General features: G+C 41.3%; 1 protein-coding gene across 2 annotated transcripts in view; it reads left to right on the forward strand.

Moving 5' to 3' along the window:
* Window positions 1–25,455, forward strand: part of LOC134539750 (tryptophan 2,3-dioxygenase) — a 63,838-nt gene that overhangs the window by 34,880 nt on the left and 3,503 nt on the right. For both annotated transcript variants that reach the window (XM_063382020.1, XM_063382021.1), the window contains 4 exons: window positions 22,368–22,505; window positions 22,790–23,011; window positions 24,052–24,301; window positions 25,299–25,392. In XM_063382020.1, coding sequence (XP_063238090.1) covers window positions 22,368–22,505; window positions 22,790–23,011; window positions 24,052–24,301; window positions 25,299–25,392 — 704 coding nt within the window. The remainder of the gene's footprint in view (window positions 1–22,367; window positions 22,506–22,789; window positions 23,012–24,051; window positions 24,302–25,298; window positions 25,393–25,455) is intronic.

The raw sequence follows: 25,455 nt of genomic DNA on the forward strand, positions 1-25,455 counted from the left end.
CTCAACATAGCACTTGTTTGTTGGTCGTAGTTAGGATTACATAATTTTTTCATAAATAAGTTTTCTCTGCAGTTTAATTGTAAAAGAAAATTGTTTCACTTAATTCTGAAGAAATAGTAGAATTTTAGAAATTAAAATTTTATACAAAATATTTAATTGTTGATTATGCTTGATTTAAGAGCACTGAAAATTTCAAATTTCAAATTTAATTTTTAGTACTTTGTTTTTAAGTCATTTTCGTTAAAACAAGTCATTAATAACTGTATATATTAATGTTATTAAATAAATGAAATTCGCATGTCAAGTTTATATATAGAGAGACATGCTTACAGTAACTCATGTGCAAAACGTGTAGACTTACTGCATGGAAACAAAATTACTGTTGCTTGTGTGTGCGAGGCATGTCGGGTTATAATGAAGACGGAACGCATTATTGTGGCCAACCAGTGATTACAGTAGCACTTCTAAAACAATCGCTTTGAATTCTTATACAGATATTTGCTGTAAGGTTATTATTCTCTTCGCCTGTGTGTGTGTTTTAAATGCTAGAACGGAGGAGTCCGGATCCAATGAACCTCTCCCTGTGTTCTCTCATCTACACGTCGCGCGTCGGTCTCCTGGCATAGATCAAATCGCAGTCGACAACGTTCAAACGCTGTAAAAGCCAAAAGTTCTAACTTGGTTATGAAGCATCTCTAGCACGGGCTAGCGAGGCTGCGATTGGTCGCGGAGAGGCGCGTGGCAGGCCCGAACCGGCGCCGGCGGACAGGTTTGGCGGGCGAGGCCGCGACCTTGACCCGGCGCGCAGCGGGCCTCGTCACGTGACCCGCGCGTCACTCCTCGGTCACCTCAGTCACACCAGGTCACACCGGAGGATATTCGACTTGGAAACCCACCGTCCCGAGACCACAGACAGACGGCACTCTCGCCCGCGCAGTCTCGTCTCGTCCCAGCCTCACCTGGCGCCGGCACTGCAGAGCTCCGCCAGTCTGCCGGACAACCCAGAGGGCCGGTAGCTGGCCAGGCCGTGCGACCAGGTGGGGTGGAGTAGACTACAGCACCTGGGGAGACCGCCGGCTGGCAGCCTCACAACACACCTGTCGAGCACGAGGACGTGGTGACGGACCCCCCCCCCATTGGCCGCGCTCAGCCGCGCACTGCGGTCCCGCCGGAGTTACGTAACTGCGAGCCGTCGCGGCGTTGCGCGACACACACGCCGCCGGGATCTTGTGAACATTCTCTATCGAATTCATTACGAGTGCGTGTGCTTTATAGTTGACATTTATTGTCACGCTAAACTACACGTAGAAAAGTACGAGCTTGATTAAGTCCACCGTTTACACACCGAAATTTAAGCAATGATTTGGCTTGAGAAAAGAAAACTGAACTGTTTATATTTTGTCCTTTATTTAATTGTTTTAATACTTTTTCTTAAATAATTTATTTTCATAATTCGTTAAACAAGTCTTGAATACATACCTATATATACCTATATTAATTTTATTAAATACATTCAGCACTCACGACAGAAATACTTACAATAACACGTGTGCAAACGGGCGTTATACATAGACTACTTGGGAACAAAATTCATGATGCTTCTATGTTGTATGAGGCATGTCGGGCTCTAATGGGGAGGAATACGTTTATGTAGCCCACTAAGGATTTAAAAAAAAAAAAAAATGGGTGCGTGTACTTATGTACGCGCGTGAAAAGTTATACTTCTGTGGTATCATTAAAAGTTGTTTTTAATTGCATGCAAATAATTAATTACAATAAAATAATAAAAGCGCTGGAAAAAGATAGTCAACACAGTCAATAAAGTTCAGTTTAAATTTGAAAAATTAAATAAATAACATTTAGAGAATAATAAATATATATGATATAATTGGTACTAAATATTATAAGATTCTTAATTTTAAATATTTATTATTGATTATTTAATATTTGAAAACAAAATAAATAAATTTAATAATAAATTCAAAAATTTAATGTATGTTTATTCATTATAATATTTATTTTTTTCTTAATTTTATATTCACATTTCATTTTTATCAACATGTTTTCATTAAATTTGTTCATTTATTTTTATAAATATTTATTATTTATTCAATTTAATAATAAATATTAAAAATTAATATTTTAATTTGATGTTCGATTTTAATTTTTATCACAATTTTTTTATTAAATGTTTTATTAAATTTATTTCTTTATTTTGTAAATATTAAATAACCAATAATAAATATTTAACATTTATAATTTAATAATATTTAGTATAATTATATTAAATAATAATATTTTAATTTATATCAATAAATAATACATACAGATAGTTAACCTAAATTATATTGGAGCAATTGAAAAAGTATAAAGGCACAAATTTTTTTACTAATATTTACGAATAGTAAATAATATTAATCAAAATATTCAATTCAAATCACTACTGAATATAATATTTATTAGCACATATATAATTCGCACTTGTATGAAACTAAAACACGTGTTGTGAATGTATAAACTAGAAACATGTGGATAAATATTATAAATATGAAAACAGTGATCAGAGGCGACGAGCGTGCCAACATGCGCGACTAATAGAGGTTCTAATTCTATTTTGTTGGTAGCTTTTTTTCGAGACTTAATGAGCGATTTAGCGGGCAGCTTCAATCTGTTAATTTCGTTTTACAGTGATGCGCGCGTATCTTAAAATTTCACTCTCATCATTTTTTCATAACGCGCCAAAAGAAGTTTAACTTCAATAAAATCCTTCAAAAATGAGATTCCTGTAACCTAGTGCTGTTCTGTCTTGGCTTTGTAAACCCTGTAAGGGGGTCCGGACCCTAGGAGCAGCCCCTGGCTGCGCCCTTCACTCACTTTTTGATACTAAGTAAACAAAAAAAGAGGCGTATAACCTTAACTTCGCCACCAATAAAGACGATAAACAGATAAATAAATAGATAGATAAAAATCTTGCACACAACAATTCTGTCCGCACGCACAGTATGACAGACCTGAGTGGTCTGCTCGTATTCTGACGATCACTCAAGTTTTCCACAGATACGAGATCCGAGTGGGTCTTTTTTGCGAAAAGCATTTAAGAATACGCGGAGGGCGGTTGGGTAGTTCTGTTTAGGTATTTCGTTTTTAAACTCAATTTTTAGAAGAGGGAGATGGGTTGGAATGCGTGTTATTAGAATAGTTTTTTATTAGTCACGAAAACACGCAGTAGAGATTGTTGAAAGTACTCAAGGGACTTGAACTTCACAGCACAATGTCACGGTGAACGCTCGCACGACGAGAAGACTGCGCGCCGGTCACTCGGCGAGCGAGTGTGAATGGGCCGCTGGACTGTGCCGGCTCGTGTTGCATAACTCGCGGCAGCTCGTGACGTCAATGCGCGACCCTGCCCCCCCCCCCCCCCCCCCCGGCCAGACGGGGCGAGGCCCTGGGAGCCACGTGGCAGCTCCGCCCTCTGCTCGCAACAACCACGTATATCTGAAGATTGGAAACTCAACGTTATTTTTTTTTTTTACCCTCATACAATTACCGACTACGCTGCCGTCTACGAACCTAACAATTAAGTAACGTGATCGAAAGTGCTTGACATTAGAATGTATCGAAAAAAAAATAATCAATTGTCAAAGTTTTTTTGGAACGCGAACGGAGGCATTGACTATCGGTTTTGCTTATTAGAGTATCAGTTATAATTACACCTGCTAATTTAATTTTCTTCAGTTATTATAAAAGTGTACCGTAAAAAACCCAAATTTAATAAACAATAATATTAAATAATTATGTTATTACTAATACTTATTTTTTTAATTCATACATTTAATTCCGTCATAAAAATATCAATTATTATTTATTGAAAAGTATTAAAGCTCTCTATGAATTTACAAAAGAACTAGCTACCTATCGTGCTGGATTTATACACTACTTGGGTACACATTGTGCTATTTGAATTACCGCCCGCTGAAGTACAGAAGCCCCGTCTAGCCCACAGAACAATGAAAGAAATATAGAAGTGCGACCCTACCCGTGGAAACTGTAACCTTGTTTTGTAACACATGGGACGCTATCTGTTGGCTGGACCCATAACTACGAGCAACATATCTCGGGCAGGAGGTCTAAATCCACGGTGTTCGCTTTATAATGATAATTTAACTACTTGATGACTAATTGCTTACTAGAAAACAATTCGGTGCAAAAAAAACTTAATACTGATTTGTAATAAAAAAAATAGGAGTTTCAGTATTTCTGATTGCCACACTAGAAAATATTTGGCTTCCAAAATAAAGTGAACTAATTTTTCACTGGTTTGCTTGCCTGGTAATAATCAGTGTATTTTGAAAGCTACTATCTAGCAGGTGGGCCCAAAACTATTTCAAAAACTAGGTTTCAGTCTCCTCAAAGCAAGCTTTGAATTTTGGGGCCGCATTGGAATGTGGTATCGGATACTTTCACATATTGTGTGGAAGAATAATTGCATCCCAATACTAAGCGCACCGTGCTGTCACTTATTGCTAGGATATGATCCCGTAGGTTGGTTGGCTCCTGTGGTGATGTGGACCAGAAGTTTTTATCCTTATTCAGTCACTTTGGATACATGGCTTTGGCTGGGATGAACCATTTCCTCATTCACTTATAGGTCCATGGCAGCGGTTTATGAATGATATACGAGACCATAATCTCTGTATCAATTCCTCGACCATATCCATCAGAAAAGGGTTATGCAGCAGTGGTTTACTTACATATTGTTATTGTCCAACCAGTCAGTGACAAATAAGTCATGGCTAAGACAAAAATGGCACCCCTAAAATGTGTGTGTATTCCACATCTTGAGCTGTGTGAATCTCATCTGATGGCGAGACTTTTACATCTCTATAAACATCTCTAATGTTCAGACTATGGAAATATGTTGATACATGCATGTCATGATTCGATGGTAACACCTGTGTGGATCAGAAGTGCTCCTCATCTTTTGAAAACATATGTACCAATTGAGTGTTTCAAATTCAGAAGTGTACTTCTGATGTTTGGAAACACGTCAGCATACAACCTTTTGTTGATACAATTAGGAACGGGGGAGACAGGGCCGCACGGCCACTGATGTCACTCGCGCATACCTCTGGGTATTAGAGCTGCTCGACCTCTCCACACACCCCCTCGGCACTGTCATCTATTACCTTAATGGCATGGAAATTCTGCGGGCTCACAGAGGCCGCAGCATGGAGTGACGTGACTACAACGCGTTTCTGGATGCTTCGGGCGTCGGGTCGGCCCGGGATGACGCGACATGTCACAACCACTCCAGTCCATTCGAGAAAGACAGCCAACGGGTATAAAAGTGGTGACGCGGGCCTTCACGGGGGTTCCAACTGGTGAGTTCCGCGAGCGGCGCAGAAACAGAGCGGTGGACCGTGCAAGTGTGACCGAGTGGCGCGAGACTGTGTGTGTGGACATGGGCGAACCACTGTTGATCATAGCGACATGGATCATGGACATATAATGGGCATATAATGGATATATAATCAATATAATGGATATATAATCAGTACAATGGACATATAATGGACATATAATCAATATATAATGGACATATAATCAATATATAATGGACATATAATGGACATATAGTGGAATGTATATATATATCTTATGGTAATTAGTTTGCCGGGCTGTGGAAGCACCTGACTTGAACCCTTACCAGGATGTGGCTCCACCTGGGGATTTCAGCCTCCAGGTTCCTGTGAAGCCACTCTTCTAGCCCAGCGGGTGCTGTAGTGGTGGAGGGGACATGTTTTCTGGATCTGGTAGCTTCAGAAGGCGGAGCTCTGGACTATACAGTACTGCAAGCAGACTCCCAATCTACCCTTAAAGGGCGCACATTTGGGAGGGGCGGAAGGAGGGTGCGTTGGCCTTCGGGCCTCCGAAAACATGTTGATCATAGCGAGCCTAGCTCCAGTGAGGAGTCTGGACTTGACAGATACTTAGTGATTTGTGAACAGACATTAAGTGTGGTGGTTTATTAGTAGCAAATGAAACTGTATACAATTAATTAGGGTATCAATACGAACCCATTTTCCCCACTCGTAATAATACATTCCAACAAGACGTCTCTGTTCGCCACACAAGAAGAAACCCTAGAGAGGATTTTAGAAAACGTCTCATCATACTTCTCTCAAATTATTTGCTATGCTGTTCAGCAGCAGCATTTCCCAAGGAAATACACTGTCTGCAAGTTAAAAGTCATGGTTATCCTGTATACAGCACCTTGCCCTCTTTCTTAACCATGATGTATTACTCAGGGTGGGCGGACATCTTGAGAATTTAAACCTCTCTATTTATGAAAAAATAATCCTCTCATTCTACCAAATAATAGACATGTTAACAAGTTTATTGTCAATTATTTATCATATTGTATACTTACATGCAGGTCCTCAATTCCTGCAAGCCATGGTGTCTGGTCGGTTTTGTACTCTTTGCCTCTAACAGGTAATACGATCATATGTGTCAAAGTTTGTGCGATGTTTAGGTGTAAGGCAAAATAAACACCTCAATTGGTGGGAAATTTTCCCGACACATCGTCTTACCCCCAGTCGATGTTTCTTCACCTTGGATTTGATGTTACTATTTTTGTTTTTACCATAAAGACCAGTTAACTCCGAAAATCCCAAACTCAGAAGGCATCCCGTTGTCTTTTCATGTATATCAGCAAAGGCTGTTCATTTGAAGGTAGTCTCTAATTTGTCTTCCGAGGCCTTGATTGCAGCACTGATACGATTCATGGCATGTCGTGGACTTTGTTCCCATAACTATACCGACTGTGGTACCAGTTTTTTGGACGCTGCTGTCCATTTCCATCAAACAGTGTCCAACCTGCTGAAGTCGTCTCCACATCGTGATGCCAGTGAATAGTTTTCATTGGCTAATGGACTGAAATTTCACTTCCAACACTCTTGCTGTTCCACAACAAGGTGGAATTTATGAAGCAGCTGTTAAATGTGCAAAAGACATTCTTCGAAAATTGATTGGACGCCAGGTATTTGCATTTCAAGAGATGGAAAGACTCTTTCTTGTTTTAACTAGTAGAAAATCAAGTCGGCTATCATTTAAATCATTTCGCGTGAAAGTCTCTGTTATTTATATTTTTTTTCTCGTTTCAACTCGTGATCTACCGAATAGATAAGATGTTTTCGTGTGTTGCCAACAGTGATTTTCCTTTTTATTTTTATACAAGGTTAGTCTCGAATTCCTCTACTCCTCCTCTACCTCCCCTCTCCCATACCCACCCCTCAACACTTCGCGAAACTGGTCTCTGTTCAGGCAAAAAAAAAAAAACTGCAAGGAACTGATACCCATCAGTTTAAATAATTTACACGACTTTCGCTCGACCACGCGACTGACTACAAATGCCGTGTGAAGAGGGGAGCAGGTGTTGGCGGCCAGCCAGGCTGGCGCAGTGCGAGGAGGCGTGTCTTCGAGTCCCGCGTGACCAGAAACTCTTCACATGTTCTTCGCGGAACGCACACCTGTAGCTCATTGGTCGGCGCGGCTCGGACTCCAGCAAGTCCGCCGGCATAGAAGGGGAGGAGTTGTCACTCCCTCCAGTAAATATTTTTTAGTAAACCTTTACACTCATTTTCTGTATAAAGTATCGTTGATTTGTTTAAGGTTTGCTGATTCTGACAGGGTATAGTTATGTAAGGATTATACTTAGCTAAGGACTGCTTATCTGATGAGAGTTGTTATCAACTAAAATAACGTGGTGGATGTGAGTTATTGCTGACTGCTACCCAGGGGCGTGGTGGATGAGTTACTGCCGACGACTACCAGGGGAGGGAGCTACAGTTTCAATGCTGAAAGGCCAACACTCCGTCCACCAAACACCTGCGTCATTCCTTAGACGAGACACAGACTCCAAAACGAGGCATACGTCCTCTTCTGATCCTTTTTTTTTTCTTTCTTCGTATCTGAGCTATCCTTCTGCCGGTTACCTACCTTTGAAACTAACCCCTCATATTCTCATAAGTTGTCTTTTCGTCAAGTGTAAATTTTTATTGGACTGGACTAGACATCTGTGCTGCCTTTCTTATTTTTGGCGAATTCACTCGCTTTGTTGTCAGTGACGATCCCTTACAGAGTACGAATAGTAATATTATACTTCCATTGGATGTTGATGTGATGTATTTGTTTTGGAATGAATCCCAGCAGAACTGAGTCGTGACAATCACCACGTGAGTGCGTCGCTCCAGCGCTCCTTCAGGTCCTCGTCGTCCACGTGTCCGCTGCTTGTCATTGTCACAGGTCACGTTCTCCGAGCAATACCTCCGTGTTGCCATTGGTCAGGGAGTGTTCGCTGCAGGTAGTAAGAGCGCAGTGTTACGTGAACGTGAGGTAAACAGCCTGTTCTGGCGGCTTGCCAGTGCCTCCAGCTACTGACGACTGCTCTTGGCACGCAGCAAGTGGCATTGTCGCCCGCGCTGCCTCCTTGGAGGAGGAGCAGGTTTGCAAGGCCGGCATCTGCGGTGCCGGTGACAAGGATGTCGTCCAGGAAAAAATGTCCTGTACGTGCGGTAAAGAGCAAAGCGATACACCACTCTCTTCACGCTCAACATATTTACCACGTTTTTATAGCTTTTGTATGAAGCCAAATCGTGTTTCCTTCTTTCTTTTTTTGTAGAATGTGATCTAAAGAAATGAACGTTGAAAATATTGCCTAGATAGCCTCGTGGTCCTGAAACATGATGAATATTTAATCAACTTGTCTAGATTGAATGCTTTCTTGAATATAATGCAAGACTTTTTAACCCATTAACCCAGGTTAGGCACAAGCCTGAGATTCAAACCATGCATGTGTACAACCTGGTTTCATTGTCACAAGTGCAATAACTCTAATACGATATAATTAAAATGTAACCCCTGTTTAACTCCAATTTGTAGTTTTCTAGGAAATACAACTCAGAAAATACCTAATTCTTGAAAAAAGATGACAATTGGACCATGACATACATAAATCATCACGGAATAATTAAATCTTAAACATTTATATCTGCAGTGTTTGAGAATGCTCAGCTATTAGGAGTTAATTGCAACAAATTTTCACTTGCGACGAGAGTAGTGTTCTGCAATGTTGCTCACTGAGCAGCACACATGCGTGTTACACGACGGCTCGTGCAACTGAGACACAGATGAAATGGTACAAAATCGTTTGATACCTATTGCATGTTGGTGCGGTGTCTGGAACTTAATGAAAGACTTCGCAAAAATATTCCCGAGTAGGGTGAGTGCAGTGCTGGCAAAGGCTGTGACTGCGGCAGGAATACCAACTACGTCGCCACTCGCCAGCGCTATCGCCTCCACGTCGCAGTACCATCTCGCCGCGTCTCGGCAGGCCTCGTCCTCAGAGATGCTGCCCGTTACGACAGCTCGGCAAACTGTAACAGATGTGTTCGGTAATTTCTTGTATTACCTAAGTTTGTTGTTTTACAAAGTTAGAAACCTACTAAATAATTTATCTTGTAGGCCCTACTGTTTTATTGTAGCAGTAAAAACATAAAATCGTACTATGTGTTTATTTTATTTAAATGCACTTTTTTGTTTTTTTACTTTCTTTTGGCATATGACTTGTGTATTTGATAATAGCTACGGTACTGAAACATTGCTCATTTGTATTTTTCAGCTGCTAAATTATCATTGTAGTATAATGTTGTTAGGAAAGCGAGAGGCCAGACCAGCGGGCTGGCAGCCACTGACGTCACGCGCAGTTCACTGACGTAAGGCATGCTACCTGTGCCTGGCTGGATTACAAGGGTCCTCGCTACTCCCCTCCCCGAGCATCGTCCTGCCTCGAGCTATTATCGCCTTTAGCGGCCTGGGAATCTCGGGCTTATAGAGGCTGCCGCGTGGAGTGGTGTGAATAAGCGTCGCCATTCTCGATGTTTCGAGCGTCGGGTCGGCCCGGGATGCCGCGACTCTTCACGTCTGCTCTCGTCGGTTCGAGAAGGGCGCCGCAGGTACTTAAGCAGCGACGCCAGCCTCCGCGGCAGTTCAGAGAGTTCCGCGAGTGAAGGGAATTATGACAGAGGGTGAAAGACCCCCCTCGAGATTGTCGCGAGTCTGTGTGTGTGGACAGGTGCGAGGTAAGGGGCGAACCCTTTATATAATCCCACAAATATATAAATGTGGGTGTTTGTAGATTTGTTGCTCAATCACGTCACTAATATTGGATTTTGGGTAAAATGTGTAACACAGCTCGCTCTTCCTGGTTTAACAAAGGGGTTTTTATATATATATATATATATATATATATATATATATATATATATATAGTTAAGAAATTTCACACCTAAGGGAGTGGATGGGGGTAAATACAGTTTAATAAAAGAAAATCATAAATTAAACCAAATCCGAAAAATAACCGAACAGCAAGTAGCAGTTGTAACCGAGGAGTGCTGTCACATGATTAAGGAAGCCGCAGCTGCTGCAAGGGATGTTAAGGGAAGAGGACACTTCCAACGATCCCAACCCAAAATTCAAGAAACACATCCCCTCCCCCCTTTTTATTACAGAGCTTCGACTGGAGTTGCGAACTTCAACTCGTAAACAATTTTCAGTGTTGTCCTTGAAATGAAGTCCCGAAGTAAACATTCCTGATTATAACACATTTGCCCAGCAGTTGTGAGTTGGTGGCCCGAGTCCTTGAGGCAGGACCACTCCCGTCGACTAGCTGGAGGGAGCGGTCACACAAGCGGCCGACGGGATCCCGTGACGTCAAAGACGAGGTCGGTGTTCTGGCTGCCAGTTCCTTTCGTCGGAACGTAGCTGTTGCGCAAGAGGCAGACAGGACCTCGTGACGTCAATAAGGCGGCGGGACGAGTTGACTTCCAGCAAAACAATGCGCTTAGGAATGCTGCCAGTTCCTTTTCCAGAACGTAGCTGTTACGCAAGAGGCAGACAGGACCTCGTGACGTCAATAAGGCGGCAGAAACCACGCGGTTATGAATGCGACCAGTTCCTTTGACGCGATGGGACTGTTTAGTAAGCAGCGGCAGGATGCGGTGACGTCAGGAAGCGAGGTGGCTGACCTGTGGACCGCTCTCCGCCTCCAGGACAAGTGCCGCTTCTCTTGAAACAAGCTGTACGCGCGTCCGCGATTATCTGAACATTTTCACCATGAACTATGAAATAAAACCACAGAGCTTCTCATAAATCATTAAGACAAAATGAGCCAATACTTTACCAAATTGTCAAAATATAGCATCTAATGCATTTCTTAATCGATATTTTCATAGCATTAAAATTTAAGTACCTTAAAAACGCTGATTAATATATTGATGTGTTCTGTAGCAAATGATATTGACAATGTGGTCGCATGGCCGAGCATTCATAAACAACACGATAGATCTTGACTGATCCGCTGTCATGTTGCGAGTTCCCGTGGCTCAGCTCTGAGCTCATGTGCGAGGCTGTGTTTTCGCCTTTACACCGCTTCTCCCCTCCCACTTCCGATTTTCGTTTTGTTTCCAAAAAAAAATCCAGAATTGTTTCTTGCCGTTTGACATGACATGACCGACTCCTTCGCAGATCCCTTCACATGTACTATTAGGGTTGTTGTGGTGACGTTTAGGTAAATTTCGAAGAAAGATTGCCTATTTTAGCCGTTAGCGTGGTGCAACTTCCGGAAAAATTGTTCTATAGTTTTTCCTTTCATTGTACAACGACCCCAAAACCATCGTCAACTTAAAAGTTCATATATATATATATACATACCTATATATATAGTGTGTGTGTGTGTTACGAACTGTAAAGCAGGGCCGTGACGCGTGCCAAGTGCCTGAGCGTGCCTTCAGGCGGTAGTACCATGGTCTGGTCCGGGGAGCCCACACGGCCACTGACGTCATGAGCGCATACCGTCGGGGATTATATAGGCCCCAGCTCGCCCCATCCTTCCTCAGTGCCGTCATCTACCGCTTAATGGCCCGGGAATCCTGCGGGCTTACTGAGGCCGCCGCGTGGAGTGGCGTGACTCCGACCGCTGTTCTGGATGTTTCGGGCGTCGTGTCGGCCCGGGATGACGCGACACGTCACAGCCATTCCAGTCCGTTTCAGGAATACGACCAGTGGGTATAAAAGCTGCGACGCCGGCCTCCGCGGCAGTTTAATTACAACTGGTGAGTTAGGCGAGTTTGTGCGAGACTGTGTGTGTGTGTGTGTGTGTGTGTGTGTGTGGACAGGTGCGTGGTGAGGGGCAAACTATGGACAGGGGCGAGGTGAGGGGCGAACCACTGTCGAGCCTAGCTCCAGTGATGAGTGTATACTGTGGACTTGTACATTCGTTTACTAACAATACTACGCAAATGCTCATTTTTTTTGTTCAAAATGATAATTCATAATCCGTTCAAATTGTTTGTAAACATTATAATTTCAAACTAAAACTTTTGTCTTAGATGACCATTCCAGCAAGAGAAACATTTTTGAAATTTTTTTTTGTTTGAAATCTTAAAATAGTACCTATCTACAACTTTCGTCTGAAATAATTTTTATACGACTAATCATTACTGCAAGAAGAGGTTATGGGGAGGGGGTGAACAGGTGTTGAATGACAAAAAAAAATTCATAACTTCTTTAGTGTGCAAAATATCAAAAACGTCCATATTGTTTGTAAACCTTATAAATGTTATCTACAACTTTTGATACAACCAACCATTGTTTCTTAGAGTGAAAAAAAACTAAGGCTAAAGGACAAAAACAAAACATGACTTGTTATTAGGATTGGAAGACAAAAAAAAAACATTTTAACTAAATCCTAAACAGTATCTTAAACGATTGGCTGAAACAATTTTGGATAGGATGAACTATTACACTGAAAACTTGGAAAAGGGGGGGGGGGGGGGGTGTGGAGTTGTAATTTAAAAAAATATATATTTCCCTTCCTTACTATCAAATTTGTTTGAATTTATTTTAAACAATGTTAAGTCTGGTACAAAACAATTTTTATACACCGGCGTATTAGTGCAAGGGATAAAAAAATAGTATTTGATTAACAAAAAAATTCACTTCTGCCTTAGTAGACATGATATGAAAAATCGTTCTAAGCTATTCAATGCTGGCTGCATTGAGTTAAAAACATTCAAAATATTTTGTCTTCTTGGAATACGAAAAAATTGTACATTAACATTTTTAAATGTTCCAGACGTTTCCAGTAGGTACTTCGAAATTTACCTACGTCTGTAAGCTGTGCCGAAAGGGATTTTTTTTTTTTTTTTAAGTTTCTTCTTTTGGCGCGTTATGAAAAAAATGATAAAATGAATTTTTTCGATGTGCACGTAACATGCAACGAAATTTTCACAGGATGAAAAAAAAACTACATAAAAATGATATATTTGCTTTTAAAGCATGTACTTTGATGATTGATACTGAATACTGGTCCATATAATTAAAAACGTTTATTTGTTGTGAATATTGGTGATAGAATTTGTGTTGGTAAACTTTTCAAGTGTATTTATATAAGTGGGGTTATGTTCCCGTATGTGTAATTTATTTGCATTTTAAATTATTAATTAAAATTAGCCTCGATTATTTTATTAAATAATTAAAAAAACACACACATACAATTAATATTCATTACTGAGTATTATTTTTTTTAAATTTATACTTTACCTGCCGTACTTATGCTATCACTCCAGTCCTCGTGCTCGCGGGCCGGGAGACGGGCAGGGCAATGACCGCCGGCACGTGGCACGTGGGCCTCCGGCTCTTGGCGGGCTTCGTCGAGGTCGATGCGAGTCTGGCTCGCGAGCTCGGGGTCAGCAGCGAGGTCAGCTCGACCCATATCATAGACTAGGCCTGGGGGTGTGGAGGATTTCTAATATTTTTGGAAGACGAATAGCAACTTGTTAGTAGCCGTAGAAATATTTTAATGCCACGTCTACGCAATACCGACCTTTCAAATCATTTTTTTCTTTCAAGAAAACCTCTTACTACTATATAGTTTTTTTTTTCCTTTCCCTGAGATCTTGGGAGGGGGGGGGGCCTTGATCAATAATAAGTATTAGCGTAATTTAATCAACGGGTTTGGCTTCGACAGTTCTCCAAAAACATGTAATAATTTTTAAAGTACAGTTCACGCGGATTGTTAAGTCACCCTAACAAAGTAAACGGTTAAGTTGTGTATGGAACTCACAGAGCACGGGCGGTTATCGGCCCCGCTTCACAGTTGGAAGTGAGGGGGCGCACCCCGGGATCCAGCCACGAGTCGCGACGCCCGAGTTACTGCACCACGCACCTGTGCAGTTATATGCTTGTCAGCCATCATCATTTTTAATTTACATAATTGCTTGTGACTTTGTTATAAGTAAAAGCATTAATTAATAATTGAAGCACAAATTACAGATGGGCATTGTAATATCTCAACCATTACTTGCCACAAAAATTATTGATAAATATAAACGGTTTATCTAGTCCCGCCAAAATGACTTCCTGCTCTACTCTCATTGGGTGTTGCGCCATGCGCCCGTAACAGAAATTAAATATATTCATTTTCCTCCTGTGAGCTGTTGTGAATCAGTAGGTTTAAAAACATAGCCGTTAAATGTTGTGCGCACGATGTTGCACGGATGTGCTCGAGACCCCTCGTGCTGGTGATATTCGCGGCGCGCGCCTCAGAAGGGGCATTGCTGTGGTTTCTGCGAGATTAGCCCTTGTGGGGGCCCGTCGGGCCGAGCGGCAGAAACCGGCATTCATCGCGGAAATGTTGCGCCAATGGTTGTTTTCGAAACACTTGGCAATATGTTCATGTTGGAACTTTTTTTTTTTTTTTTTTTTTTTTTTTTTTTTTTTTTTTTTAGAAATATCTTGGCACGCAAAATTTTCGCTAACTACAATCGTCTCTATTAATGATTGGGAAAAAAAAAATATTTTGACACGGCATAGCAGATCCTATAGTCTGTCTCACTGTCAGTGTGCAGTACAGAGCACACTCATGCCACCCGGATTGTTAACATTAAAACTGTTATTTTGTATACCTTCGATAATTATAATGACTTTATTTTTAGGTCCATAAAATAATGTATTTTGACAGTATTGTTTCAGTTCAGTTGTATGCATTCTGCAATATCAATACTAAAAACCAAGATAAACTATTTGTAGACGTCACAAACATTAATAACAAAGCATTGCATTAATTATACGCTACGGTAATAAAAAAAATACGACAAAATAATTTAAAATAAAATGACGTCTTTCTTTTACCTTCCCTTGTGCCGGAAATTAGGGATTTAGGCACGTTTTATTTAAAATTTTATCATAAATATTTTTGGGAATTTATTCTTTTTTTTCTTATTATTTCTTTACGGCCAGGCCATCAGCCTCTGTTCTCAGAGGCGAGCTGATTTTTTTTTTTTCCCAGCTTAAAGCTAGGTTAGCAGTCTGGCTAATATTTCTCCCGCCGATAGGCACGTCGGAGGCCGGTAACTTAATTTCTCCGCATGACTACTTTTGCCTACAGCAGCTCGTGGAGCAGTGCTGAGCCCTGCTAACTCTGTCACGAATCGGTATAAGGTTCACTAGCAGCAAGACACGACAGGAGGATTCCGTGGGCCTTGCGTCCCACAGACCATGCGTTTTTTGCCTTGTTGAAATTTGGTTTGAAATTTTTGTGTTTACATTGCTCAATGTAAAGTCATGTTTGCTTGCAATAATTACAGAAAGGTGGTTGTTGTTATATGTTCTTGTTTGAACCGTACCTATGATTTCTGTAGTAGTTTGTTTTCTGTTGTGGGTGGCTATTCTGTTGTTTCGTGTATGGAAAACTATTTGCAGTTTCTGCATGAGAATCATGCTTATCCACGGACTTGGCTGACCTGTTTCTCTGAGTGTCTGCATATTCGTTACTCATGGCTTGTATACGGAGTTGATCTAGTTCTACAAAACTCTGTGGCCTAGCCTGGAAAACAGCGCGTGAGCGCTCTGCCTGATTTAGTCCGTCTACTATGCAACTAACTATTTCGCTCTCTGATACGCCCAATCTGAGAACCGCCGCGGCTTCTCTGATTGATGCTACATAGTGCGGCAATGCTTCATTACATTGCTGTAGCCTGTTGTACCATTACAAACGATAATTAGTCAAAAGTCTGGCAGGTATAAAAAAATTCAAAATTTCTTCGTGGTATTTGTCAAAAGAGCAACTATTTTCTAGTGCTTGACTCGTTCTTTCACCCAGTGGTGGTTGGGTGTAGGGAAAAACTATCTCCAACAACTGTTTGTCAGGAATGCCCCCTTTATGTTTTATTTTAAGTAAGTGCCTTATAAATTCGATTAATTTATCTGGGTCAAGACCACTTGTTTCGGGAAAACCAACAAGTAATCTCTCGACTGGATGGGCAATTTTCCCATAACAGCTATACTCAGCCGCCCTTGGCGTAACTGGTAAAGTTGTTTCTGGTTGATTCTGCGTTGATGGCGGAGGTGGGGGTGAAGGATGTGCAATTTGCGCGGTGGGGATGGTAGGGATCGGAGTTCCTTGCCCGGATGTCCATAAAGAATGAAACTAGAAATATGGATTAAAATATGACTGGTTTGTGGCGAATGGGAAAAACCAATTTTGTTGTGTTAAAGGATGCGGATTTGCAGGCAAGTTACCGTAAAATGTGACCCTGGTGATGGTAGCTGTAGAAACATGCATGCCTGAGGGAATTTGAGTGGTGGCTGCTGGGATGGGAGGGGTTGAAACTGTGATGAGTGATTGAGATGTTGATGTTGATGAAATGGGCGGAACCTGCCTTGTTTGGCACAAAGATACTTGTGTGTCGGGTTGCCTTATTTCCTGGGGAAATTCCGGATTTTCACTCTCTACATTTCCTAGTGTTTCCATTCCTAGGTTTTCTGTCTGGGCAATGTTGGCCCGAAGGTCCTGTTGAGTTTCCAGTTGGGCTGCCCTAGCTTTCAATTCAATTTGGAAGGCGTTTGTCTGTTGCAGACAACGATTTAGCTCTGTTCGATAAACACCATTGAGCACATCTGCGGAAAGTACCACTAGATTTTCCAGTCGTCTGGTGACATGCTCTAATCGCATAATGTATCGCTTTACATTGGGCAAATTCTCTCCCACATCTGAATAACTCACGAAAGCAGCTATGTCGTGAAATTTGGAGCAAGCTATGTTGAATTCCTCGAGTATTTCTAAAATTAGATAATGTACTGAGGTAGGTAACTTATCACGTACTGCGGCTCGAAGCCTCTTTCGCAGCTCTTGCGCATTTCCAGTAGTTGGTAAATTACGCAACTGCAACTCGTAACTTAATTCATCTACTAGTAATAGCTCCGGAGTAATCATCCTGTCCGGATTCATAGTATTACACAAACAAAACACTACCCTCTTTAAATTATCTCTTAAACTTTAAACTTAGGTATACACTTAAATCTAGCTTATGATTAAAACAATTGCTTTATTGCGTGGGAAGTATGTGCCTTTAAATTTATTATTATTTTTGTTATTATTACTACTACTACGCGCGTCGGGAAATGAACAGTGTACTCTGGGCATAACAAGCTGTTAGGTTAGCTTGCCCAACACGGTACCTACAATGAAGGTCATGTCAGCCAGCAGGACTGACCTTGGCGCGCAGCACCTTTAACTGGGGGTGTGGGGGTGTGGGGGAGTGAGGTGTATCTCGTTCGGCGGACACGTCTCTGTTGATAAGCCACGCGCGCGGCCCGAGTTGCGTGGGCGGGCAGCCAGCTGCCTCTCGGCGCGCGCACAAATGTAAACACATAGACCGAAGTGCAACAAAACTTATGATAATTTTAAAATTCAAGGGTCAATTTAGCTACTATGTGTATCAGTGGACAGTTCACAAATTACTTACTACAGTAAAATTCTAAGTGACCAAAAAAAAAACATTAATTTTTTTTAATATTATTTTTTTTAATAAATTTTAATTTTAGGTATGACCTTTCAACTTAGGTATGCCTATAGACGTAACCACGCTCTGCTACCATTTTGTAATACCCCAAGTGTCTTAAAGAATTATTAAATAAGTAGGTAAAAAGATTTGGAAACTCTGAATACTGGGGCCCACAAATAATAGCTATCAAGTCAACATCAGAGGTGACACTAGGAGTAAACAAAGAAAATTTAGTGACTCCCTACGAACACTTGGGAGAAAAAGGATCGTTATTATAGATTAATTAAATAAAAACAACAGTTACGTCTATAGTCTTCCTTATTTTATTAATCATTGTTCTTTCTTTTTTTATATATATTAAATTTTTGTTGGTAACATCTGTTTTTCATGGATAAGTGATCTTACTTAAATTCCTCACAATTACACTTATTATATTATATTCTTTGAACTTATTTACGATAGGGCCGGCCCTGAATGTATAACAAAATTACAATATTTAAAAACATGAATGAAATTAACATCGCTACTTTACAGGTTGTACATATAGTCCTTGCAAAACATTATATAAATTTCCTCTCCACGAACTGCTTTAACTGTCCGCTGTCTTAACTGGGTTACACTATTTTTGAGTTCGCAAAGAAAATAATGGAATGAAGCGGGTATCGCCCGGGGCTGTAGGTTGAAGGTGATCGAGGTAGTAGGCCTAAAAATAGTGGATTCTGCTCAGGAACCGACTCCAGAGGTTCTGGCAGAAGATTTTGGTTGCCCCAAACTTGGAACCCAAAACAGGGTGTTGGTCCTGGTGCTCAGGAGAGGGCGTCTCGTTTCCGAAAACCCGAACCACGATGCGCGGTAGACACAGAAGTCTTCATGATTTAATAAAAAAATACTAAGTTTCTCTACTTTTAACTAAACTACTGACTGGTTAATCTTAATTTTTAGATAGGGACATCATCCCTATAGTCTGAGAAGACTACATGATTCGAGATGCGATGCCGATGATTCGCCGAAGATCGCAGTTACAGAAGGTACCAGTCAGTCAGGAGGCGCGCACCGAAGTCCCTTCAGAGCGGGATATCATCAGTATATAATAAGCGCGGGATCTCTAGAGAATGGGAGGGGGGTTAGGCTCTGAGCCAAAAATTACCGAGCCCACCCGAAGGTGTCCGGCATAAAAAATATCAGAACTTACTGGAGTGACTGCGCGACTGAGGCGCTATCTTTTGGTGGCGAGAAGAAGTACTAATAAATCGACTTGTGGCCGACGAGTGTGTCAATGCTAGGAGTATAATGGAGTAACCAGTGGTGCCACCTAGCTGACCCGGCAGACTTCGTACTGCCTAATTAAATTGCAATAAAGTCCTGTCAAAATGATTTGTAATGTGACATTTTTTTGTTCCTACATATTTTATAGTCGGGGCAAAAAATTCTCCTGAACAGAACCGTCAACCTGGTGATAGGGTGTTGTGAATAAGAAATATATTTAAATAAAACATATAAATAAAAAGATAAATAAAAAATAAGTAATCTCTTTATTGTTAATCATGTGAAACATAATAATTTTTATTTTCATTGTAGTGCATGATTAGATCGGTAATTAGCTTGGTTTGTAGCATTTCGGGTTCTTCTACCTAAATTGATTCGTCTAATAGGAGGCATATCTATATTATAGATTATTTTGTCACATGCAATAATTATCGATCATAGGTAAATGAACACTGCACAAAACACTATATAGGTAAGAATTTGTTTCGTGTATAAGTTGACAAAAGCAAACTCATTAGGGTAGGTAACCTAAAATCCAAGAAAAAAAACACTGACATTGACAGTTTGTTGTTGTTTCAACTTTTTTTTTAATTTGATATGACTTGGAGTCAAATCCTTCAAGCCGTATTTAAAATAGGGAAATGAAATAATAAAAACTTAAACTTATGAAATACTTTTGGTAACGCTGCTGGTTTTGTTTAACTGATGTAATTACTTGAAAACTGATGCATTTTAAAGTAAAACAAATGAAATAATATCGCGAAGCCGACCAAATTGAACTGTTTATCTGTGCTCCAACACACACTGTTTTGATAGATATGATTGAACTTTGTACAGAGGTAATAAAGTGCAAATTGACTCTTTGACGTTAGGAACATACCTACATTGTTTAAACAACAATGAGTGCTCGTTTTAGTTAGAAAACGTTTATATGGGAAAAAGAAAAGGGCTGGTTTTAGGGTTTTTCCGGCAATTATTCGAATTTTTCTCGCCGTAAAAACCATCTTTGAACTTCAACGAACATTAAAAAAAAAAAAAAATTGGCCAAATTGGTCCAGGCGTTGTTGAGTTATGCGCTTACCAACACATTTTGCGATTCATTTTTATATTATAGATTTTAAATAAAACGTGCCTAAATCCCTAATTTCCAGCACACCCGTAGAAGTAAAAATACAATATTGTTACTATTGCGGAAATAAGTTCGCAAAGGATAGCCCAATTATATGAATACAGTTTTATTTACTCTATTCATTAAATTACTACACTTAAAATGTACATCTAAATATTAATCACTCTTTAATTTAGTCTACAGTTCACTCCCCACTGGAGACAGTGGCTCTTCCATTTGCTCTACTCTTACCTCGCAGCTCTGTCCCAACAACTGCCTCACACCACTCACTCGTCCGCCGCACACAACACAGTCCCGGTGCACCTGTCTCCGCACACGAGGCCTGTAGCTCGCCCTCCTTACTTCACTCTGCTTTGAAGGCCGGCGTCTTGTTTATACTCCTCATGCCCCCTTCTGGAATAGTCTCGCGATCCTTTGAAGTGTGCCGCCATCAGGGTCGACCCGACTCCCGAACCTCCCAGAACAATGACGTCCTAGTTACGCCATTTCACGCGGCGGCCTCCGGGAGCCCGCAGAATCTTCCAGAAGGACGGAGAGTTCGATGATTAAACGTCTAGGCAGGGGAAGCGGGGAAGGAAGGTAACTAGTACCGCCACTGATCCGGTAAGAAATGTCTAGCGCTAATGGACTGCGCCCCACCCGGGGTCTAGCAGACCCACTGGCCTACTCCGCGGCCCAGCCTAATCATGACAGACAACATTCATTCCAAATTTTCCTTTACAAAATAGAATTTATTAGATAGCTATTTTAAAAAAAATCATTACATTACAGAGTTGTGTCCTAAAACTTTCGCGCTCTTTGCATACCTATGTCCGACAACAGAGCACACTGAAACAAGGACAGTGCTAATGGCAGTTATTGTACATGGGAAAGTGAGAGTAAATACCCATTTAAATACATACTGCACAAACTAAGGATGAGCCATGCTATAGGCGATTCGCACACATATTGTAACCCAGCATCTGTATATATACTGATTGGCTGAGAGAAGCACGGGACGATCTTGTTCAGCCTATCACAGCTGGCGAGGAAAGAAACAGGGATTCGCAACACGGAGCAGCCAGTAGCGCACACCCTCGCACAAGGAGGCTGTTCGAGCTGTATCTTGTCGCGGAGCGAATACACATTTTCGGATGTCAGGTCATTACAGAAGACTAGTTTCATTGAACCACTGACCGGAAATAATCACTAACTCAGCATTAACTTGCCTGAACGTGTGGCGTTGCCACTGCAGTGATTTCCGGTTGGCGGGTGGGCAAAAGTTGGATGGATATTTAGGAACTACGCGCCACACACTTCAGTCTGCCCGTCACTAGGATAGCACGTGACCATCTCCAGTATAACAGAACACTTCAACAGCGGTGATAGAAGAGTTCTTTCTTGTGGCGCGCAGTAGATCACGGATTGACATCTTGGAAAATGGTGGTACCAACAGCGTACAAATATGAATATATGTATATATATATATATATATATATTTATTTATTTATTTATTTATCTATCACTGACGACAGGTAACCTAAACACTTGCTGTAATTTTTCTCGTTCAAAGACCGAGCATGACAAATGAGTCTACTGGTTTTAAACATATTATTAACCCATGATACATAATTACCTACAATAAAATATAAAAACCACCTTCCGGTGCAGTATTGTTATACTGCAATAAGCACTGTCAGTAGTTGTTCAGTTTTTACACTATTCGCCAGTGCCGGAATCACCTCCAAAGCAAGGACACCAGCCACATGAAAAAAAGATGATCTGAAAAGCTTTACTAACTAATTATTGCATCAACACAACAAGCCACTCCTGGATGTTCAATGTTGAAAACAATGGGCAGTGTTAGTACCAAAGACAAGCAGGGTGTGTGTTCCAGCCTGCCTCCTTTCAGTCACACACACGGTACTACGGTACTTGATCACCGCTTGGCGCTCAGCCTTGAGGCATTACTCCGAGCGCTCTGCAGTCAACAATACAAGCACCGCACTCCTCAAACAATGATGGTTATCATGTGACTGATGTGATGGAGGTGATGAGGGACTCCTGAAGGCTGTGTGTGCTTGCAGCTGCTGGTGGACCAGGTGATGATCCTGGAGACCATGACGCCGCTCGACTTCATGGACTTCAGGAACTACCTGTCGCCTGCCTCGGGCTTCCAGTCGCTGCAGTTCCGTCTGCTGGAGAACAAGCTAGGCGTGCGCCAGGTGAGCTCCGCTGTCACGTGACCTCGTGAGCAGGTCGCAGAACGCAGACACGTCAACATACCGGTCACTTGACCATAAAGCTTTTCCGACCTCAGCATGAAGATGGCAGCACTCATCCACAAAAATTGGGGGATGTATTTGTATGTGCTTTGGAATATACTCTCTGAAATTTCAGCCATTTTAAATGTGCAGTTTTATTTTTTAACAATCGTTTGCCTGAGTGTGTGCATAATAGTTGTTTACGAAGGTGATGGCAGTCACGTGTGTGCTGTGCGGGGCGACAGGAGCACCGGGTGAAGTACAACCAGCAGTACTCGCGGGTGTTCGGCGATGACGACGAGGCGATGCGAGCCATCGAGCGGTCGGAGCAGGAGCCCTCGCTGTCGCAGCTGGTGCAGCAGTGGCTGGAGCGCACCCCGGGTCTCGAGGTCGAAGGGTTCAACTTCTGGGGGAAGTACCGGCACGCCGTGCAGCAGCTGCTGCGCGAGCAGCACGAGACCATCCTCGTGAGTCCCTGCCCTGCCCGGCCCTCGCTTGGGGGGGGGGGGGGGGGTTACAGGGGTTCAATACCCCCCCCTTAGCACCAAATCTTTAATTAATTTCCTATTCATCACTCAACAAATTTCATATTAAAATTAATAAAAAATTTTACCATTACAATATTTAAATTTAAGAACCGAAAACTGCTAAAATAGCACTATTTTACACCTTAAAATCCTAATTTTTCCGGGGGAGGACCCCTGGACCACCCGCTTTAATACGGGGGGTGGTCGGGGGCCGCATGCTTCTTAACACACCCCCCATACACAAATCCTGGCTACGCCACTGGCACCCTCGGGTAGTAGCTTCAAGCCCTTCAACTGTGTGGGCTTTAAGAGAGCGTAAATAATACTATAACATGTTGCATTACAAGCGTATTTCCTTTTTAACATTATATATACTACGTAGTAAACACCTCAAACTGAGTTTGTAAAAAAAAATTATAAAACTTTTTGTTTTACTCAGGAGTATAAATAAATATTTTAGATATTTCATATAAAAATTAATTTTAAAAAATCCAATGTATGGTTTTGAAATAATATAAAAAAATTGTATTTGGCTATTAAATCTGACTTGAGATACCTATAATAGGCAGAACTGGTTGTATTTAAATAATTTCTAAAAACATAAATGTAAAATAATCCAGTGATCTTCATAAAATGTCTCATTTATTCTTAGGTTAACAAACTCATTTCAAAAAAATTGTATAATTTCCAAAGTAGCTTTACAGTAGATACTATTATCATACACATCTTAGAACCGTGTGACTGTTCTGGCAGTCATAATAGTCGTAATGGGGCAAGGGTGGACACAGCTCTAGTCTAGTCTAGACTGGAGGATTTTGATTTCCCAGTCAAATAAGGTTTTTGAAACGAAAGCCCCAAAAAATTTGTAACAAATTACTTACATAGTTAAATTTCATTGTCAAAGCCATTAAGTAGTTTATTTGTAATTTTTTTCTCGTAAGTTTTTCCACCGAGGGTTGAGGGTCGGTGTCTGTCCCCAGGCGGAGACCTCGGAAGCCATGCGGCGCCACAAGCTGACCGACCTGGACAAGAAGAAGGAAGTGTTCGACTCCATCTTCGACCCGAGCGTGCACGCGGCGCTGGTGTCGCGCGGCGAGCGTCGCTTCTCGCACCGCGCCATGCAGGGCGCCATCATGATCACCTTCTACCGCGACGAGCCGCGCTTCAGCCAGCCGCACCAGCTGCTCATGCTGCTCATGGACATAGACTCGCTCATCACCAAGTGGAGATGTGTGTGTTGCTTCTGCCGGTCCACAATTCACCGAAACCCATGAGATTTAATTTCAAAGTTTCAAAAAAAATTAATTAAATTTATACCTTTGAGCTCCGAGAACATAACACTATCACGATTTACATATCGTCGCTTAAGAAACCCGCCTGTCTCATGAAAACTAGTTTCTTCATGGAAATGTAAGAGTCTTCTCACAACATGTTTTGCCAAAAATCCAACAGAATGTGCTACTATGGTATTTTTTCTAACACTTCCTACCCTTAAACTCCAGCATGGACACTGTAGGTTCTTAATTTTGTAAGTTATGTCTTTGCTTCAGCGTCACTGTAGAACGGGCCTAATAGGGCGAACACACGTGATGTATTCTGTACTGCCTCGTGTCAAACCGCACACAAAAATTATTGAATTATTCATTGCATTAAGAGGTTTTTTTTATGATTTAAAAAAAATTAATAATTTCTAAGGTGGCTGTCAAAATGTAATCATTGGCTTACTGTAGGCTGGTAGACAAGGCATTTCTTTAAGGATTTTTTAAAATATATTATAAATAATTATTTTTTTGCCTAAAATAAACTTTTTCAATTTTATCTAGCAAGTACTGACTCAAGGATGGAGATCAACTAAATTAATAAATGATTTTTGGTTGAATTTTGTAATTTTTTTACGAATTTATATTTTAATAAATAAGGAATTTCAAGATAGCGGACGTGTCATCTAAAATGGCTGCCGACCTCCCGATCATAGGCATCAAGAGGCGTACGTGCCCGAACATAGTCGAATCCTCACGTTTGATAAGCCACCAAGCCATAGTCCCATAAGAATAACATCGTATCCGTAGCCCCATTTATACACTACTTCATCTGTACATAACCACGTACTGTAATATTTTTCCATTCCTATTTCAGTTTGTAAGTCATCAGAATCTGCACTCTCTGGTAAATCATGAGATTGTTGGGCTGTAGCGCTGCTTGCTGATGAAGGGCGTGTTGTTTGCAGACAACCACCTGATCATGGTGCAGCGCATGATTGGCTCGGCCCAGCTCGGCACGGGCGGGTCGTCGGGCTACCAGTACCTGCGCTCCACTCTCAGGTGCGTGCCACGGGGCGTGGAGGCTTAACTGTTTAGGGAGTAATCTCATAACAAAACATGGTG

Source organism: Bacillus rossius, chromosome 15 (assembly GCF_032445375.1).
Source record: "Bacillus rossius redtenbacheri isolate Brsri chromosome 15, Brsri_v3, whole genome shotgun sequence".
Lineage (NCBI taxonomy): Eukaryota > Metazoa > Arthropoda > Insecta > Phasmatodea > Bacillidae > Bacillus > Bacillus rossius.